Source organism: Melozone crissalis, unplaced genomic scaffold, assembly GCF_028551555.1.
Source record: "Melozone crissalis strain CALT ecotype California unplaced genomic scaffold, PUWL_Pcris_2 ptg000006l_1, whole genome shotgun sequence".
Lineage (NCBI taxonomy): Eukaryota > Metazoa > Chordata > Aves > Passeriformes > Passerellidae > Melozone > Melozone crissalis.
The window spans coordinates 20,177,067-20,198,187 of record NW_026535784.1 but is presented as its reverse complement, the minus strand read 5'-3'; the positions used below and the strand labels follow the sequence as shown (position 1 = coordinate 20,198,187).

The following is a 21,121-nucleotide window of genomic DNA, read 5'->3' as shown; positions in this document are numbered from 1 at the left end:
TTAGTTTGACAGTGCAACTATGTTGCAAGATAAAAAGAAAAAGCTAGATGGGAAGTGCTTAGCATAAAGGAAGGTTCAAGAGAGAAAAAAAGTCAGATGACTGTTTTTCAATCTGGTTTGAATTAAAAAAAAAAAAAAGTTGATAAATCTGTAACTTTTTCAAAGTCTGTATGCAAACCTTCCAAAAGTGACTAAATGCCAGAAAGGTGCAGATTATATCCATTGACAAAACCACCCTGCTCAGGAGAGAATACAAGTCTGCTAGATGGCAGCAGTGATGCTAGTGTCATCTGCTATGGTCACCTTTTGGTTTGGTTGTTGTGTTGTTGCTTATTTCAAAATAAAACCAAATTAGACACCAGCATACACCTGCTCTCTTTGGCAGGAGCAGAAACAAGGCAATATCTTCCATATGCAGCCTGGTTTGGAAGGCTTCAGGATGTGCTTGGGCAAAACAGCTGGTGGTTTCAGGTTTGTTTTTTTGATATTGTTTCATGCTTGGTTTTGTTTGGTTGGGTGGTTTTGGTTTGTTTGGGTTTTTTCTTTTGTTTTGGGTTTTTTTTGGGAGGGGGGGAAGGGAGGAAGAGACGCTTTTTTCCTCGTGTCTTGAGTAATCTCAGAGCAGCAAGCCTGAGAGTTCAAGGAGCATTTGGACAATGCTCTCAGGCACAGGGTGTGATTTTTGGGGCTGTCCTGTGCAGGGCCAAGAGTTGGACTTTGATGATCATTGTGGGTCCCTTCCAACTCAGAATGTTCTGTGATTCTGTGATCTTTGATATTCTGCAGGCCCAGACTCTGCAGGCTTTTGTTCTCTCCTAGCAACACATCTGCATTTGATTTCTACAAGTAGTTGATGTGTAATTCCTCACAGTCAGTATCTGTTGTTGTGTCTCTTCTATCTTTAGCTTTAAGAGCACAGTACAATAGGCTCTTTCTAATGCTACTGTGCCTTTATTTATGCAGTGTTTATAAGGACAGAACAAGTAAAAATCTCCTTAGTTGACAGAGATGCTCTTTACCATAATGTTAAAATACTGAACTCAGACTGAAGCTTATAAAACAGACCAACTTTTCTGCTTATGTTATCTGAGTAGTTAAGGAGAATTTTTAGATAAAAACCAGGTTGTTTATGGGCTTAAATTCTCACTTTGTGTTGCTTCATCATAACCTTTCTATGTTGCATGGCTTCTTGAGTCCCAAGAAGTAGTTTAATTTTTTTTTCTTTTTTCTTTTTCTTTTTTTCTTAATTCTTCTCAAAGGACAAGAGGAAAATACAGTATGGCATTGCTACTTGACTACTGTGTCATATTTTCTGTTGAATTTCATAGTTCAGAAATTCTTCCCTGAACTGTTTTGACGCTGTAAGTCACAATAAATTACATGGTCATTCTTTCATTAAGATAAACTAATAAAAATGTAAAAAAGTATGAAAGGCATTGTGTCAACCTGTAGGGTTTTGAAACTCTCATCCCTATACTTTCCATCTTGTATATTTTTTACTATTATTCTCAAGTCTAGTAACTAAATAACATATTACTGCTAAGGTTTAGTGTCCAGTGGTTTCATGGAATGATTTCTTTTCCTTCAATGAACACCTTATTTTTGTGTCCAAGGATGGAGTTTGAAACCTTTATAGGAGAAGGGTTTAAAAATGGGTTTGGAAACGTTGCATTTTAAAATTCATATATTGCATCTTCTACTAGTTTCATACATTCTTCCTGCATCTAATTTAAAGATCCTTTGGAAGGGAAAATATTTACATATACATTTTACTTATTGTTACCTTTACACAGAGTAAGTGCATACCTGGCATGCTGAGGAGAACTGAGATAAGTTTTTTCCTTTGATCTTTAAACTCCTCTTGCTATGGCCATGACTTTCTCTTTGAGTATGCTAATAGCTCTTCAATTTATCAAATAATTTGCTTATACTGATAAAATTTCCTACAGGTGACTGAGTATAGCAGAAGATTGAGCTATTCCCTCTGAAAGCAAAAAGTCCTGAACAGCACTGTGCAGTATTCAGGCAGATTTACTTATAATCTTGTGAGCATGCAGGCCTTTGATTTTTTCTTAAGAAAATGCTTTGATATTTTCACTGGCATCTTAAACATAAGCCTGACATTTTGCCATTAGGAAGTCATAGAAAAAAGGAATTAAAAATGGAATAAAAGATCACTAGTGAGTGAAAGCTCATACATATATATCAAACAGCCATCACCTCAATGCTCACAAAAGATAGAAACTTCCTTTGCCATTGAGAAAACTTTTCCAGCTTATAGAGAGACCTACAAAATATCCTCAAAGATTAATCTGGAAAGTAAGCATTATGTCTGTATCATCCACAGCCACAAGAGTGAAATTATATGGGTACAAAATACTTATGGAAGATGCTGCTGTTTATAACCCAGGCAGTTTAATTACACAGAGCTCTGAATGGCTGTACCTGCAGAATGGAGGAGCTAGTGAATACAGGATGGGTTGAAATATTTTAGATGAGCTTTTCAGGAAAGGAAATACTGATGATCTGTGAGTTACAGCAATTGTTCTAACATGTACTTAGCCTGAAAGTTTTTGGGTTAGACAAAATTATTTTTGGTATTTTACTCTTCTTGCAGTCCTGAAATGTCTGCATTTTCAGGCTTTTTTTTTTTTTTTTTTTTTTCGTGCATGTGTTAATCAAATGGAATAAAGCTAATTCTGTTTATATGTTCTTTAATGATAACCACACAGATCACCCATCAGTTTGAATTCCTTATATTCAGCAGACAGGCTGCCCATTTGAATCATCAACATGAATTCTGAGAATAAGGGATATTAAAAGTATTTTGAGCATTTAACTAATACTAAGCATATGCATCTGCTATGCAGAGTTCTTCTTTTTAGTGATTGCTTATGAGAAATTAAATAAGCTTGCATTAACATACCATATATAGCATAATTAAATATTACTGAAACATCTGTGACACACCTTCAAAACAAAACCCTTCTCTTGTTTTCTCTCAGCAGAGTCCCAGCAGGGGGCTCCCAGGCAACACAAAATTCTGTAGCAGTCTTAATACACACTTGGTGCCCACACTTGGATGATAACATGTATTTTAAAACTTTCAAGAATTTGAGTTAAATCACTCCTTAGAGTAGTCTTTTTTTTTTCTTTTTAAGCCTTTTACTTAAAGCAGGTATTACTTGCTGAACTCTTTTGGCTCATCTTGAAGTGTTTCAGTGGGAATTGCTTTTCTGTGCATCCCAAGGTAGACGGATGGTGAGAAGTTGAAATTGTTGCCTTAGGGGTTTTAAAAATCTGGCTGATACAGGTCTTGTGCCAGTTTAGGTTTAACTCTGATATCCCTGGGAGACATCTTGGAGTGCTTATGTACTTCAGTAATTCTCTGTAGATGGGTTAAATGTATATCCTGTGTTATCAAATTATATAATGAGCAGAGTTATCAGTCTCAGATAAAGAAATGATTTTAAAAATTAAATACTGCTATAGCTTTCTAGAATCCTGCCAAAAAATTAAAAGTCCTAATTTTATAGCTTTTCCATTTACTTCTTTTAGGGAAAGACTCAACAGCTGGAGACATTGTAACAAGACAAGTAAGCAGTAGCCAAATGTATTTGAAATCATGCCAGCTGGGATCAATGGAATATTTCTTAGGAAATACTCTGACAATCTTTTATTCTCTCCCCACTTCCCACATGAAAATCTGACTACAGATTTCTGGAAAGTATTTCTTCAGAACCTCTTATTCAGGTATGGAAATATTTCTTGCAGAATAGTTCAGGACTAATAAAATAGAAATTGAGATTTTTTTTAAATTGGACTCCAAAGGTGTATTCCACAGATGGTTGCTGACAGAAGAAAATAACAGGAAATGGGTTGGACATTATTTGAACTCAATCCATAACAATAAAATTTGTGCAATTTTTCTTTCTGTCCCTTGGCCAGGAGATTTTAAAATTGATGAATGCAGCATTGAAAATATATGGGTAATTTAACTGTATAACTGTTAGGCCTTTAAAAATCTGCTCAATTTTAGCTCTCATTTTACTAAAAAATAGCTAGCCTTAAGGTATTGATCTTTTGTTTGTAAAAAGGCTTATCAACAAACACGAGAACAAGTTTCAAACACCTCATATCTACTAATAAACCTCAAAATGTTCAGTTTTCCACACCAGATTTATTTTACAGGTTCTTGATTTACACAAATGCAATAGGAACAGGACTGGAAGTAGATTTATGCTTCCAATACAGCCATTTGATCACACTGTCTCACATAGTTTACAAATCCATCTATCTAATGACTATGAAAAATGCTGCATTTGCAGTCGCTTGTGATTATACTCTCTGAGGTTGCTACAGAGGCTCTGCTGAAAGAGACAGCAGCTGCATGATCAGAGCATCAGACAGTTAAACTTCGCAGGCCTGAGAAGTTCCAAGTGTTTAAACTTCCCCAGGTTTCTGGGAGATGGGAGATGTAAGATTAGCCTTTGTACAGAACTTATCTTCTCAGACTATAAACTCCTCTGTCTGAGGTATAGGACTGGTGGTAGTACAAGAGGGCATACATGTTTCTTCTTGGATGACTGGTGTCTGGTTGAACCAAGCTTATTGTTATGCATGTGGCTTGGAAAATTTTGTCTTTGGCATTTTCTTGTGAATATGAAGAACCGGGCACTTTGTGGAAAACATTTAGTTTTGCAATAAGCAACCATGAGTAATTTGTATGTGTTTTGGTTTGGTTTTAACTATTTTTTCCAAAGAGAACCTAGATGTAATGAGCGTATATTCTTATTAATCTGACTCAAGCAAGGACCTATGTGTGCTTTTTTCCATTTGTGTGCTTGTGTTTTATTTAGTAGTTTGGGTTTTATTTTGTGTTGGTGTTTTCTGTTGTTGCTGTACCTGGGAGTTTGCTATTTGCTTTTCTAGTGGAATTTCAAAAATTGGAGCCAGTGTTTCTGTCAGTGGGACATGTTGCTGGTATTGAGGCTGGAGACTGACTGCTGTGTAACCCTCACCTGGGGCAGGTACCTCAGCTGAGGTGAAACCAGACAGAGCTGCAGCCAGGCTGGGGGAGCTGAGCTGATGTTGCTGCCTGATGATTTACCCAGAGACTGAGGAACAGCTCACTGTCTCCTCAGACTCCTGTGTAGGTCACTCCCATATACATTTACCTACTATAGGTTTTAAGTGCTGAATGATTTTCAAGTTGCTTTTTCCAACTTTGACTCCTGCTTTAGGCTCTGAGTAACTCCAGGACTTCTGATATTTCTAGATTCTTCTTCCCTGGAAGATCATAACTAATTAGATTTGTAATCCAAAATGACATGAATTGTATTTGAAGTACCTACCTCCTATCTGCTCAGCTTGATTTCCTTATTAATGGTTTTATAAATTAAAGCATTTTATTTGTCACATATTTTGCCTCTTAAAATGAGGCCATTTTGTCCTGGCAGTTATAACACCATGTATGTTGATACTATAGAAGAAGTGCCAAATACAGGAATATACTGCTGTATTTTATGGAGTAGCTAATTTTATATTCTACATTTTATTATACTCAAGGGCTTGGCTATTATCTAGGTTGTGAATTCTCTTGCAGCTACTTTTAAGCCAGGCCAATAATATTTGAGAGGAAAGGCTAATCCTCTTTTTAGGTGGAGATATTTATAGAAGAGTGAGGGTTAAAGAGAAAATATATTGCCTGAAAATATTTTTAATGCATTATTTTTTGCATCTTTGCACTGTCCTCAAAAAATGGATTTTAATTTCTCATAAAATTAATTATAAACACTGCATTTGATAGCTGTAGTGAATTAAATCAGTGCAGGTTTGTTTTTCACATTAATACCCTTAAGCACTTCATATGGCACCAGCCAATCTTTTGTGTGCTGCAGCTCAGAGCAGACATGGCCTGACTGCTCTGGACTTTGAGCAAGGGCATGTCTGAGAACAGTAGCCCCCACAACCTGGCATCACTTACTCATTTTCCTTTTTCACTTTATGTCTCTAGCAAACAGACTGTATCAGCATTTGTTCAGGATTTCAGCAGCTTTACAGGTAGTGTTTATTAGGAAAGTGCTTCTCTCTAAATTAAGACTCTTCCCTCTTTTGTATTTAAGTGCATTTATCAGTTTGGAGCAGGTCTGGTAAAATATTTGCTGTCTCCCCTAGGACCTTAATTTACCTTCCTGATACATTTATTGCACAGAAATGGCACAGATTTCCTCATCCTACGCCCCTCTGATTTTTGGTTCAATAACTGTTTCACCGATATAATGAATCAACATCAATATAAATGAAATGAGAGTAAGGTTAGTTTTAAGCAGCTAAAACTTGTATTTTGTACTTCAGTATTAGCTGTTCTCAGCATGCTCAAAATTAATAGTAAGTAAGTTGGACATCTGCAGCAAAGTACAGATTTAATTACTGTTCCTTTTAAAATTTTATCATTAGAGGGAATTTCTTTTTAATAAATGGCTTTTTAATGAAGTTCAGGACCTGAAAAACACACATAATGTGGTATGTACAAAATTTATCGTGATATGACATATACTAAAGTATGTTAAAATATTAGGACTCAGAACTATTTTAGATCTATTATATATATAGATTTATAAAATAAATCTATTTTATGTACCTGTATATAAAAACATACTGTAAAATAATCTGTACTGCTCAAATATATTCCAGCTATATAACTTAAATTGCAGTGGTTTTTAAATGTCTTTTTCCTTCTTCTTTCAAAAATACAAGTAAGTGTTGTGATTGTATATGTCCATTTGGTGTTCCTTGCAAAGTATAAGTGGCAAGAAATATGCTAAAAATCTAGAATTTCAGGAGAAAAGCAAATATTATGATATTATGCAAACTTAAGCACTAAGTTCCAGAGTAGGCAGGTTAAGCATGTGCTGCTTCAGTGGGGTGTATCTAACTGGCTACACTGAAACAACAGGAGTTACATGGCCCAGCTGTGAAAAGCCTGTGAGGATTTTCATTCTGGTTACTCAGTTGTAGGATATCTCTGCATGTGAGCTTTTACAGTGTGTAGAGGAGAAAGCTGAGCTAGTAAATACAGAAAAATTCCCTTCTCATTTAATGCCTACCCCCTAAAAGCAAATAAAGAAGGAAATACTTGTAAAAACTTGTCTATACTAATATTGGATGAAGTGATCCTTAGAGTGAGTATATAAATTTATTTGAAATACCTCTTGATCAAAAGTACTTCAGTACTACTCTCTCACTAAATTCTTTTTTCACTTGATTTTTGTCTCCCAATAGGTTTGAGGCAACTATAATAGTGTTACTTATACACACTAGAGATAAGCTTTGGTGAGACTAGAGCTCTTTTAAAAGTAAGACATAGTAAAAAAAATTAAAAACCATTTTATTTAGAAGTCCAATTTTTATGCAGATGGGGTTGACAGTGAAAGAGTAACAATTTCAAAATATTGGAAGATATTTGCACTTCTGATATGGGGAGAAAAAGAGGATTTACTCAGATTTAGTAGGCAGAAGAGAGCCTGTAAAATAGAGGATAATAAAATCATCCAATATCTATTTATACCAGGATGGTAAGAGATGATGTGCTGCCTAGAAAATATGTAACCCATACACTGCAGTGCCTTTCAGCTTTAAAATTAAACATTTGTTAAATATTGGCAAATCATTTTTATTTGTTCTTTTGATAGTGTTAATGAGATGAAATAGTTATTAAAAATATGAATATACTTAAATAGTTTCTATATCATATCAGTAATCTGAATTTGATCTAGACCCTGCTTCAATTAAGTCATCTTTGAAAAAAGCTTAGCAGGCTTTGCACTACAAAATGCTTATTTAGTTCTTCAAAGTGCTGTACTTGATAGCTGCAATCAATTACAGCATCTAAAGCTTGTGTTGAAATTCAGGCCTGTGAGGGCAGTTGTGACTCCACCATGTGGAGTTTATGTACTTCAACTACTGACTACGGAGCCAATGCTCAGATATTTATTTAAAGCTGAGTCCATGTTCCGCACTTGTGTGTTTCTGCTGGTTTTTTTTAACAAACTCTCTACAGAGATCAGTTCAACCTGAATTATGTCCTCCTCTTCCCTATGTATTAAATGGAAGAAATTATGAGTAATTGCTTGATTTAATTTTGCAAAATTCTTGTATATTTTTAGGGTCTAAAAATATAAAGGGAGTCCCAAATTGGTTCTCATGAGTCTTAAAATGCTCACTGCTAAATCTTTTGCCACTGATGCGGGGAAGAAATATTTTTGTAGGATTTTCAAAATTATCACCTAATAAAATACTACCTTATAATTTGCTCTGTATTTTTTCTGTAGTGAAATAAAGTGTAACTTTTTATTTCACTATATAGATGACATGGATTTTTCTCATTTAGGACAACTGCAGTCTGTTTTTTTGGCTGGACCTGTTTAGTAAGACAAGTAGGACAATCTATTGAGTACTAGTGTAAATTGGCCACCTGTTGCCATGATGGGTTGTCCTCAGAAGAACTCAATAACTGACTCTTTAAGGAAATCCATGAAGGTGTTTAGAGGAAAGCCAAAACTCCCTAATTCCAAAACATGGGATTATGGCAAGGCAAAAGCAATCCACAAACTATTAAAATTTTACTGCTATAAAAGATGTAAACAACTGTATAGCAATTTTCCTTAATAATACTCTCAGCTATATTGCCAAAATTGAGGTAGTAAAAAGTAAAAGTCTCCACTAAAATTAACTTTCAAGATCATACTAAAAATTAAATATTCTGCATTGAACACAGTTTTTCTTGTGTTCCACCTCTAGGATTTGCTTCCATGGATATTGCATGAATAAATGGTTAGTAAATCAAATGTTAAATGGATCAGTTCTTGTTTGTGAATTGGCTGGAGGTAAGTGAGTTTGTCTGCCAGTGTCTGCACCACAGGAAACCTTCTCTGTGTAAGAAGTGGTGAAATAAATCTTAATGTTGAAGACAAAGATTATTCTTCCCCTTGTCCTCTTGCAATTGCAGCAGTGCCTAGCAAAGTGGCATCCTCTGCTGTAGCAGTATAAAAATGTGTGGTCTCACTAAAACCAAAAGTTTTAGATGCCCCAAACCAGCTCTTCACACCTTGTCATGGTATGCTCAGTCCCCCTGCCTTGACATAAAGAATTGCCCTAATCAGAGGTGGGTTTGTGTCTGAACATCAGAAAAGAGAGAGAAGTCTGTACAAAGGTATTGCTGAAGGTATGTTACACTTCCTGACAACTAACTCTGCTGAAGGACATGCTCCTTCCAACACACAAAAAATTCTGCTGTTGTTCATTGTGAGGCAATGTCATGATACAAGAACAGAAGTCTCCAAAGCAACATGGAGTCATTTTTCTGCTAGTGAAAATCTGAGAAGAATTAAGAGGTGGCATAAAATACTAGGAAAGGATGATTTAAATCAGAGCTTCCATTCCTGATATCATGACATAAGAATCTGAACAAGAAATTCAGTACAATAAATTATTAACAGTTCCTTAAATAACTCAAAGACACATTACATGTCTAGCATCTTACTTGGGAAAGCTGGAGAAAAGAGAAGCAAAAGAAGCAACAGAATGTATTGATTTAAGATTTTGGAGCTCTGGGAGAGATTTCCAGAGAATCTTGCCTGAACAGGGAATAAAAAGTAGTGAGAGACACTGCTAGTGCCAGAAGTGTTAGATAACTAATGGCATCCAATCACTTATTAAAAATGGGTAAGGGAAAAAAAAAGAATAATCCAGTATTTTACCAGCTGTACTGGCACCAGGCTGGCACTGTCCCATACACCAGCCTCAGAGTGCTGCAGGTTTGCACACTGAACCAAAGGGATTTTTCCCTTTCTCATAGGAAGCCGGTGGCTATACTACAGAAAATGAAAATAGCTGCTGGAAGGAGTACTTGACAGAAACTGAAGAAACATGATCTTCAGGTAGATAATAATTAACAGTGACACTCAACTTCCTTGGGATATTTGAAACAAAATTCAGTGGAAATATTACCATGGAGTTAAATGTGTTTGTGTGTGTAGTTCTTGGGTGAAAGGATGAAAGAGTTATTTGGTTTGTAATATTACACGTTTTTTCTACTGTTAACAATTAACAGACCTGCCTTTTGAAGTAGGAGACATAACAACAATGCCCAGTTTTAGAGGTCAGAAGGCTTAGGAGTATTCTCTGTCTGCACAAGTTCATAGCACACATTGTTCTTTAAACTGTGGGGGCACAACAGCTGAAAGTTACTGGACAAAATAGCTAAAGGGATTGTTGAGTTTATCATAGAAACAATACAATAATGGAGACATAGTAAAGTGATAATGCTTTGTTACATGGTCTAAAACCACTCCAGTGTATTATGTGCATGTTTCCCTTGTTTATTCATCTGTAAAGCCAAATGGTTAACCTTGATTTATTTCTCCTCAGCTCTGTTGAGGCTGAACATTGCATCAACTGCTGTGTACATGGGTGCAAGCAAACAGGTTATTTAGAGCTGTTATGATTGTTCCAATTTCTGTTTTAAGAAGCCAGTAAAATTTCATAGCTGAGCCTGAACAGAAATATTAACTCTGGACTTAAAACAGAAAAGCTGTTTGGGGAACAGGAGGCATGAGGGAAAGGAAGCATTTAAATCATCCTTGATATATGGTTAAAGACCCTGACTAATTTGTGAAGAACTCAGACTCTGGTTACAGCATAATTGGTGCTGTTTTTCTTCTTCAAGACATGCGAGGCCAATGCTCTGTCTTCCGCAAAGAAAATGAAACTCACAGGTCACAACCCATGTGAGAGCTTTGGTGATACTGTCTTCATGCTCTTTATCGCACAGATGCTAAATCAAGTTAATATGCTGCAGTTTCTTTTCTAATTGGGAGACTAGATTGGAACTGTGCTCAAATTTCTGAATGCTGAATTTTACCTAAAAGTATTTTCTGCAGTGCTTTCTCATGTTTAGTTTCTTACAAGGCATATATGTCACCTGGAATATGAAAAAAAATTTATGCTTACATGAATTAAAGGTAACCTATAGGCTGACAGAAGCATATTTATTACCACAAGGAAAGTGACCACAGATGCAAGTTTAGTGCAATAACTGCCACCTGCTGCAGGAAGAAAATTTTAATGTATCTTAACTTCATTTTATCTTCTGCTCATTTGTTATTTTTGTCTTTGGTTAGAGCTTTCTTGTGGGATAGGGACACTACATGTGTTTTTACTCACAACTACAGGCCAAAGTATGTTCACCAGATGTGTCTAAACAGCTGCCTTTTCTTGGGGAAAACATGGTGCATCAGCTTGAGCAGTGAAAAAGACCTGACTGCTCAGCATCTCTTCCTGCATGCAGCTGGTGATGGCAACGCTGTCAGTGTTTATGGGCCCATCTGGCAAAACTTGGCCTTGCTGCACCCTGAGACCCTATACTCAGGCATTCAGATAATATTAAAATAATTTATGCAAATCTACAAATATCTCCTTTGTATTCTCTACCAAATATCACATTTCTTCAAATTATTCCAAATTTTAAATTCCCATTGTCCTAAAGAGAAATTTTAGAAGGAAGAAAGTGTGTGGGCTGTGATTGATTATCAGGTGAGAGCCAAAATGAAGAACTCTTTAATAGTTTTAACACACTCAGAAGAGTTGGAAGAAAGAGGCATTAGGCTTCATTAGCTATGGCTGTAGCTGTTAAAGATAGTATTGGTGCTCTGTAGAAAATCCTTGGGTGTGTTGTGGTTGACTAAATTAAGTATATGTTGATTCATACATGAGAAACCAGGAAAAAAGCACAGGAAAGTGGCACTGATTACACCTGCACTTCTGCCAGCACAGACAGATTAAAATGCCCAACATACCGTAGGCCATAAAGGACTGTCCCATCTGGATGGAGTCGGATCATTCGGTTTTTCACTGTCACCCCATGGACAAATGATTTCTTGTCATTTTGGAAATATGTGTCCGGCACCCAGAGCTGGTCGGCCACTCTGTTGTCCAGAGTTAAGTTCAAAGGTATTCCAGAATAAGAGAGCCTTTTGTCCCTCCAGGACTGCTGAAAGTACATGGTCAAGGTGTAGTCCTAGGGAAGAAACAAGAAGGGCTTTTTGTATTTTCATACTGATTGACTGACCAGAAGTTTAGTTTTGGATGAATCTCAGTAACTGAATATCAGTAGCAACAGGAAATTCAAGGATCATCAAGTCATTGTTACCATTAGGCATGATCATGAATCTTGGCCTGTTCATACTAATGTCAAACTTGACACTTACCAGTGGCAGTGACTACACCAGGCTTTCATGACCTCTGGACTCAGAGGGAATAATAGATGGCACATTTGGGTCTCCAGTTTGTGAATCAAACTTGGTTTCTAATTTTTCTTTTTTTAAATGTGAAAAGAACAGTGTTTAGCTGAGCTCAGCCAAATAGCATTGCATAAGACTTAGGATATTTTTCTGATATTCCCTCCTTCTGATATTCCCTCCCTTCACCCTGAAAGATTCCCCCCACAATCCAGAAAGGCCTAGCCCTCCTCAGAAAGAACAAATACAAGCTCAGAGCATAATGGGTAACTTCAAATTCCGCCTCTGCTGGAGTTGCCAGATGTAAAGACTCCAGATAGCCAGGCATATCTTGTCTCAGCCTGGGAAATGTGGTGCTTTCTGTCCTTGTGAATTGGATTCTACTGTACAGAAAATCAACAACTTGGCTATCATGCTATAACTCCAGTGAAACAACATTTATGCAGCCTTTCAGCTTTCATTTTGTCTGAAAAGAAATTGTTCTAAAGGCTTGTAGTCTGATTTACTCTCGTGTATATGTCTTTCTGGGAAATTGGTGATTTTAAAGGTAGTCAATTTTTTCAAGTGGAAAAACCCATGTACTTTGTAGCTCATGGAGTTCTTAAAAGATGAGTAGAACAGCAGTATGTGGACTATTAGTTTTCTCTTCTTCATCTCCTCCCCCAGCCCTGTTTTCAAGCGACAGGTCACTTTGTCACACGTTTTTATGGTAGAAGTGCATCAAAATCATAGCTATTACTGAAAAAATTGGTCTGGTCAGGAGTAAGATTTTCTTTTATGTGATAAAAACCTTACCTCTGTCATTGTCACAAATCCTAGCCTGGACTCTAATTCTTGAAGAAACAGCATAAAAGCTGTCTGATACAATTTGCACTCTTCATCTATAGTGGCTTCTTAAGACTGTATCATTGCCATGAAATCAAAGCAGAGTTGCTTTTCAAAAAGACTTTTTACCTGAAGAGTCACCATCCAACAGAGCTATAATACAGACTTGCCAGTGAAAGTTGTTAATAAAAATACTGTTCTTCCTTGTCCTGGGCCAGTAGTTTTCTTTGGGTTTTTTCTTTATGGGTGAAATATCATGATTGATGATTAGTGGTTATATACAATACAACAATTACATCCACTGCGAGCACAGACCCCAGATTTGCAAGGATTTCATAGATATGCCCCTTTTCAGGTCTCAATTAGGTTACTACCCACAACAGACACAAGAGGCTGTATGCTGAAGGTTTGTTCAGTTTTTTGCTGGCCTGGGCCACTAGGAGGAGGTCAGAATATCTTTCCTTTTCAGACCATGCTGGTCAAGCCTGGAACTACAAAGTCATGCAGCGAGATATATGCTGCATTTTGCTGAGTAGATGATTTAATTTAAATAGGGGTACAGAGCAACAGGAGTACTAAGGAGGCAAATTTTTGAATGTAAAACTTGAATAGAGGTGGGTTAGAAGCATCACTTAAAGAGAAGTTTACCCTTAGCTCCTCTTACACATATACAAAAACCAGTTGGGAATTGGATGAGAGAAATCAAAAATTAAAAACAAAACCAAAAATCAGCCAAACATGAAATACAAAACAAAACTCCCACCCAACACCACAAATAAGCCCCCATCACTATTCTGGTGCAGTTTTTATACGTTTTATCTGTTTCCTAACCTGCCCTATTTCAAATCTCTTTAGGTAGAAAAGCTTTCATAGATGACTGATAAAATTCAAACCCTCAGTGATGCACCTGCTATCCTCTACATCTTCTGCCTGATCCAGCAGAGCCTATGTAGCCTGCAGCACAGATGGAATTGAAATTCTGATTACACATGATTATCTTTTCTCCTTCTTGCCTTTCTTTATATTTTCCCTAGGCCTTAAGGCTGCTTTTGTGGAATTGTAATACTGTTCTATAGAAAACCAAACAATTGAGAATGGTGTCTATGCAATGGCTCTCATAGCTCAATCAAGAGAAGAATAGCCACAGTAAGCTACAAGAGATCTTAAAGGATGTGATCAAGTGAAAGATAAAGAAATTCTGTCTCTTGGCTATGACTACTAGAAGAAGTTGAGTTGCTATTTTTAGCATCACAGTCTGTTAAAGAAAAAATTGTTTCATCCAGCATTTGTGCTTTACACAAAATGCTGCTGTTGGCAACACCACAGTAGAGAGAGTGATCCTCTGGTCTGTAATTGTGCTGTACTATGGAGAAGTATGTGGCAAGCCTGCAAGTGTTAATGAAGAAAAAAACTCTGAGCTTCATCCTAAAGAAATCTCAGGGTTTCCTAAATGAACAAATTATCTATTTTTTTTCCATTCCTCATACAGGGGGATATTACTCATTCGGTATTTAAATAAGAAAAATAGTCTGATGTTACATTGTAAGAGTTCCTGTTGCAGTAAGTTCATATTTTAAAAAGCATAGTCAAAGATTGTTTTAATGAAAAGCAAATTACAGCTGCACTATAATAACCCCAATTTTGTAGTTATAAAATTTCTAATTGTTTTTTAATGGAATACAGCCTTACCCTTCTTATCTCTCATCAGCGAAGTATTAAATGTTGGCAAACCATATGGCCAGCCACATCTTGGGCGTTCTTGTATAATTTTTTATATTGTACAGTGGTGTGAGTGAAGTGAGGATTTAATGACTACTTGTCTTCTACCCTGTAAAATTTGCTGAGGATTTTGTGCTTTCAAGCTCTAGACTATATGAATAATTTCTGAATCTGTCACATCTGTAGTGGTAATTGGCTGCAGAATTTTTTTAGCTTCTTATGAAAGCTTCCCAAGACCTCAAGTATAAGTCTAGATATGAAAATAAATCACATTGTATTTCACTTTCATATTTAAAAAATTCTATTCATGAGTTTAAGAAGCAGGAACCAATGTAAAATTAAAAAAGAGAATCTTTCTGCAGCTAACTGTTCTTTCAAATGATTTTTTTAAAAAAACAATTCATGTTCTATAGAAACACACTAAATAGTTTTTTTTCTGAACTTTACTTTTCATAATTAAAAAAATCTGTAATTTTGCTGAAAAATCATGATATTTCAGTAGACTTAATAGTGCTGTTTATGCATCTGATCTACTTTCCCTTTTTCCATGAAAAAAATTGATTTACTAGTATGAGATCTTTTTCTCTTAGTAATTGTGCAAATTTCTTACTTCTTTGTATCAAACCAGAAATTTGTAAATGTGTGTATATAGATGCATACTATAACTTATAAGTAAATCTGTATCAGTGCTTTAATAAAGTGCATTAGGTTGCGAAGACAAATACATGCTAGTCCTAGTTAAGAGAAGTTCTGTGAAAATGTAAGCGAAACTAGTCTATTTTACTCAAAATTGAAAGCTCTTTCATAGTCTGAATTTAAGAAACCTAATAGATAAATACTGGCACCAAGCCTCACAGTATAAATTTCTCAGTAAAGAAAATTAAGAATAATTGAAGAATATTGTACTTGAGGTCAGATGAACAATTTAGAGTGCCAGTAAGGAACAGACTGAAGAGTTATCATACAATAATAATACCATTTAAAATTCTATTTTTCCCCTATTCTTTTATTTTTTTGTGGAATAAAAATAGATAATGTAAGGGCAAGAACAGATTTTTTTCCTTTCCTGTTAAACCTCTGTAGATCTCTGAAACTAGAAGAGATACATTAAAATAACTGAAGAATTTGGATTTTTTGCTGGTAATTTCTACTCTGTGATTTACCAGTTCAGTACAGCAGAATATAATGTGGAATACATTGTTATATTATAATCTAACCTTCTGAGAGACACAGAACTAGAACTTCACCATGTTTATACACTGAATTATGGATTCTGGCAGAATAAAAGATGAGTTCACATGTCTGCTGTACTGCTAGTTGTTTCTTCTTTCACAAAGTCCATATTTTAAGGAGAAAATAGGGAATCTTTTAATGTGCAATATTCAGCTTGGTGGTCTAAAAGACCTTTTGTATTCCCCTCTTCCAAGGTGGCCTTAATCTAAGCTCTGTTGTCATTTAATGAACTGAACAGCAGGTTAGCACATTGTGATATATTTAAGTAATAACTGGATATCAAAGCACACTCTGAAAGCCTTAACAGCTAAAAATAAATAGTGTGGATGCACTTATTAGCAAAAATCAGCAAATCAAATACTATTTGTGAATATTTAGCTGTTCTAGGTCAATATCAGACATTAGCTCTCTACATGAGTTTGCAAATGAAGGCACTGTGCAGCAAAATGAATACATGAAGTGCACCAATGTCATACTTCTAATAGACAGCAGTGTGTATTGGTAGCTGTGGGATAAACACTGTACACCCAAATAATCTTGAATTTAAATTTTATCCTTGGGAACCACCTCCTAATACAATATCTGGCAGCCTCACAGAAAATGAGATGCAATAACATTCAGATACATTACAACAATCAAGACAAATGTAACTGGAATTGCAATTTAAAATTAAATATGGAGAGATAATCAGAATATTAATATTGACAGCAATAATGTCATAAATGCAGAAAAGCAATATATGTGAATGCTGCTGTGACTGCTAACTCTTATTAATTGGGAAAGAGTATTTTCCATGTTTATCTGTTACAAGAATAGGAAGGGCAGAGTTTTGAAAGAATGGCAAATATATAAATTTGCAAATTGTAAAAAATTGTACTCATTCCTATGTTGCAAGAGTGCTAATGTGTCAGAAGCAGCTGTTAGTTGTTCAGCAAGGTAATTGTCCTACCTTGGAACTCCAAGGGAAGGTCCATATCCTCACCTGCAGAAGAGTTATTTTATGGTAGGAAGACACAAATGGTGATGTGGGATTTTGGGTTTATGTTTGGAATTTGCGTGTGCTTTGTGTTGGGAGTTTTTTTGCTTGCTTATTTGCAGGCTGTTTTTGGTCCTCCTCCACCTCTTGCATACCCTTGATGCTCAATTCCAGATACTGCACAGAAATTAGTGGAAAAATTTTTTTGCTAAAATTAAGGAGGAAGAATATACTGGTTCTACTCATATTCTTTTCTAAGAATGTCAGGGGAGCTGCATCTCTTTATTAAGTCTCCAGTCCAGCCAAGCAACGAAGCCAGCGAATTAGGGGGCACTGTACTGGACCATTTGTACTTGCCTTTCTTTCTAAGGACACAGTTCAGAGTTCTTGTGGATGTTTTCAATGAAGACTGACATAGCATATGTTACCCAGTTTCTCCTCTTCTATCCAAATTAGTGGGAAGATGGGAGAAGGAGCATGTACTCAAATTATTTTGTATTCCCTGGCCCGGTTCACAGGAGGTCATGGTTCTTGTCAGCTACACTTCTGTTAGGGAAAATGGAAGAGAAAGCTAGAACTCCATGACAATAGGACAAACACCTTCTATTTTCCACACAGGAGCTGTTCGATGTTCTTTAACAGGATCAGAATTTTCACACAGCAAACTTCAGTTTTGCAGAGATCATGTTTTCCACCAGAAAATTACAGATTGTTTAGAGATGTGAGATTTTTGTAGGAGAAAAAGTTGTGTGAGGTATTGTTAGGCCAAGTGCCAGGTCCTATGCTTTGGTTAAACAGCCCTAGGCTGTGCTACAGGCTGGGGGCAGAGTGGTTGGAAAGTGGCCCTGCATAAAATGACCTGGGGGTGCTGGTGACAGTGGCTGAACATGAGCCAGATGTGCCCAGGTGGCCAAGCAGGCCAATGGCACCCTGGCCTGTGTCAGCAATAGTGTGGCCAGAAGAATCAGGACAGTGATTGTCCTCCTGTACTCAGCTGGTGAGGCTGCACCTCAAGTCCTGTGATCAGTCTTAAGCCCCTCACAGCAAGAAAGACATTGAGGTGCTGGAGCATTTCCAGAGAACAGCAACAAAACTGTTGAAGGGTCTGGAGTGTAAGTCGCAGGAGGAGCAGCTGAGGGACCTGGGGTTGTTTAATCTGGAGAAAAGGAGTCTTGGTGGGACCTTATCTCTCTCTCTACAACTACCTGAAAGGAAAGTAGTCAGTCTTTTCACCCAGTGAGCAACATGGGAAGCACTATGGAGGTTCAGGTTGGACGTCAGGAGGATTTTCTTCACAGAAAGGGTTGTTAAACGTTGGAAAGGACTGTGCTGTGAGGTGGTGGGGTCAGGGTCACCATCCCTGGAGGTGTTAAAGAAGCAACCAGATGTGGCACTTAATGCCTTGGTCTGGTTGACAAGGTGATGATCAATCAAAGGTTGGACAATGTGACCTCAGAGATCTTTTCCAACCTAAATGATTCTGTGATTTTTTAAATTTTGTTTCATCCAGCCTGGAGATGAAACATCAATACAAAGGACTAGGACTGGGCATTTGGGAGAAAATTGTACTTCCCGTCTTCTTGAGTGGGCCATATGGAGATGGCTCTCTACTGACTGGAGGACTGGCTCATGACTTGGGCATAGATGAGCTCTGAGTCTTTATTAGATGGAACGTCGTGTGAGGACTAAAGCAAACTAAGCCAAAGACAGTTGGGAGGGTGCAGCACTTTCAAGTTCCCATTAAGGAAAAACATTGTAGAAGAGTGAAGAATTAATTAAACACCACTTCCCTTGCTACCTATAAGCAAGATAATTGGAAAGCAGCCTGTTTTCTATCAATGGTTGTTGCTGAAACACTTGATTATATTTTTCCTTTGCAATTTCCATCTAGCTCAGCAGGGGTGAACTATGAGACCATTACAATGTGCTGTGTATCTAAGGATGATGACACACTGCTAAGAGCTCAGTAGAACTCCTTGTGGTGTCAGTGCACAGTGCTGCAGGTGAAGCTGAACTGATTGCAATCTTAGGAGCAGATGGGAAAGGTTTGTTGACTTTTCTCTTGAACCTACTAGCAGTACCAGAAATCTTACAGGAACTGGACAGAAAGATAGAAAACACAAGAAAGTGAGTATCAGCAATGGAAAATAAATTGGAGTCACAGGATGAAGAAGCTCATCGTGTGAAGTAAAAGAAAATCCCCACAAACCTTAATTCTGTGTTGAGCAGGGCCTTATCTTAAGCCAGACTTTAAAGTCAGAAATCAGAAATAAAGACAGCCAACCATAGTTAGACTCTTTGTCTCCAGAAGATGCTTAACAATGTAGGAGGGAAGTATGAGGTTGGGCTAACTTTATAAAAACAGCAACTGATTTTTTTTTAAATGTCTTTATATATTTATAAAATTTATTTTTTACCCATTTAGGAGCAGGAGTTATTTCTACTTCTATGGGTCTGGTGATTGAAATCTATTTGATTCCTCCTGCCTGGTTCTCAGCTGTCATTCTACTATATCAAGTCTCTTTAGTTTTGAGCAAAGCAGATGGAGGTCAAAGTGACATGTGATGAGTCAGTGTCTCTACCTGGAATAGAAACAGTAATTACATAGCTGCTGCCAGATCTTTAAACTTGTGTATACCTTACTGGATTTTCTGTGTGTGTGTGTGTGGGGGTATTTTTGGTGTTTTTTTGTTTTTTTGTTTTAATTGGTTGGTTGCTTTGTAGCTTTGCATGTAACAACTACTTTTTCGGTTTTTCCCTAAATGCTCAGGACAACTTTGTTTCATTGTTCATTAGACTTATGATTGAATAGTGTTCTATAAATGGTCATGATTAAGATGGCTTATGTGGCCAGAGATATTTTTCCTGTATATTTCTGGCACCTTGACTGCTTTACAGGATTCTAACCCATAAATCATAGGTCAGGCTGATATTCGCATTTTGCGCTGTACTTGGAATCCAGGGATAGAGGAACACCATGACATTTCTCCTTTATAATGACAGCCAAAGCAGAGGTATTTTACACTTAGAGGGCATAACACTAAGGGTATTAGTGACACTGTCATAGTGCAATGCTGGTTGCAAAATCCTCTGGGAATTTCTAGTCCAATCTCCTGTCAGAAGCAGGACTGTCACCAACATGCCTCAGGTTGAGATATTGCTTTGTCTAGAAAATCTTGAAGACCCTCAAGAATGGGAATTCCACAACATCTGTGGGCAAACTCTTCCAGTGCAGCACTACCTTTTTGGTAAATATTTCCTGACATCTACTCTGACCCTCCCTAAGTGCAGTTAGTAGTTGCTGCCCTTCACTATTTCGTCTGCCACTACTGAGAGCGGTTTTACTGCAATCTTCCCTTCAGGACATTGCAGGTTGCTATGAGGTTTTCCTTTGGCTTTTCTCCTTGCCAACTGAAGCAAGGCAAGTTCCAATGTCTCTCCTGATAGGTTATGTGCTCAAGGCCCTGGCCACATTGATAGCTCTTCACTAGAGGAAAGAAATGGGAGACACTGTTGAAAGTGCAGCAGTACCATTACAGAATATGGGAGGGTAATAATTTCCCTCTGTGCTGCCCACATCCCTGCCAGTGTCACTTAGTATACAGTCCACACAATGAAAGTGCACTTTGTGGCTTGTATTCAGCTGTTGCTCAGTCCATGAGTTTTCCACCTGCTGAATTCAGAGTTTCCTGGCTGGACCTAGAGATGGGTATGTTTTTTGTTTTCCACACCACCAGAAACCTTCTCAACGACATATTTTTCACCAGGGCTGGCAGCAGTTTTGACATTCTTATCAGTGAGCTCCTAATTATCTTTTGACCCATGTTGTATGTATCTTCATTTTACATTTAATGTAACTAGAGAAGCCTTTCTTGTTGCCCTGTTTCTTTTTTACTATCACATCCAACTAGGATTCAAAACAATATTTTTATGCTTCACAGAACTAAAGACTCATCGAGGTTGGAAGGGTCTCATTGAGATTGAGAGAGCATTTGAAACGTGGAAGTTGGAGACAGCCTCAGCTGCTCTCCTGAAATCCAGGGTTGTTTTTCTCTCCTCTCAGATTACT

General features: G+C 37.1%; 1 protein-coding gene across 1 annotated transcript in view; it reads right to left on the bottom strand.

The window, feature by feature from the left end:
• GABRB1 (gamma-aminobutyric acid type A receptor subunit beta1) overlaps positions 1-21,121 on the bottom strand; it is a 108,728-nt gene that overhangs the window by 35,608 nt on the left and 51,999 nt on the right. Inside the window, exon 3 of the mRNA XM_054291086.1 lies at positions 11,859-12,079. Coding sequence (XP_054147061.1) covers positions 11,859-12,079 — 221 coding nt within the window. The remainder of the gene's footprint in view (positions 1-11,858; positions 12,080-21,121) is intronic.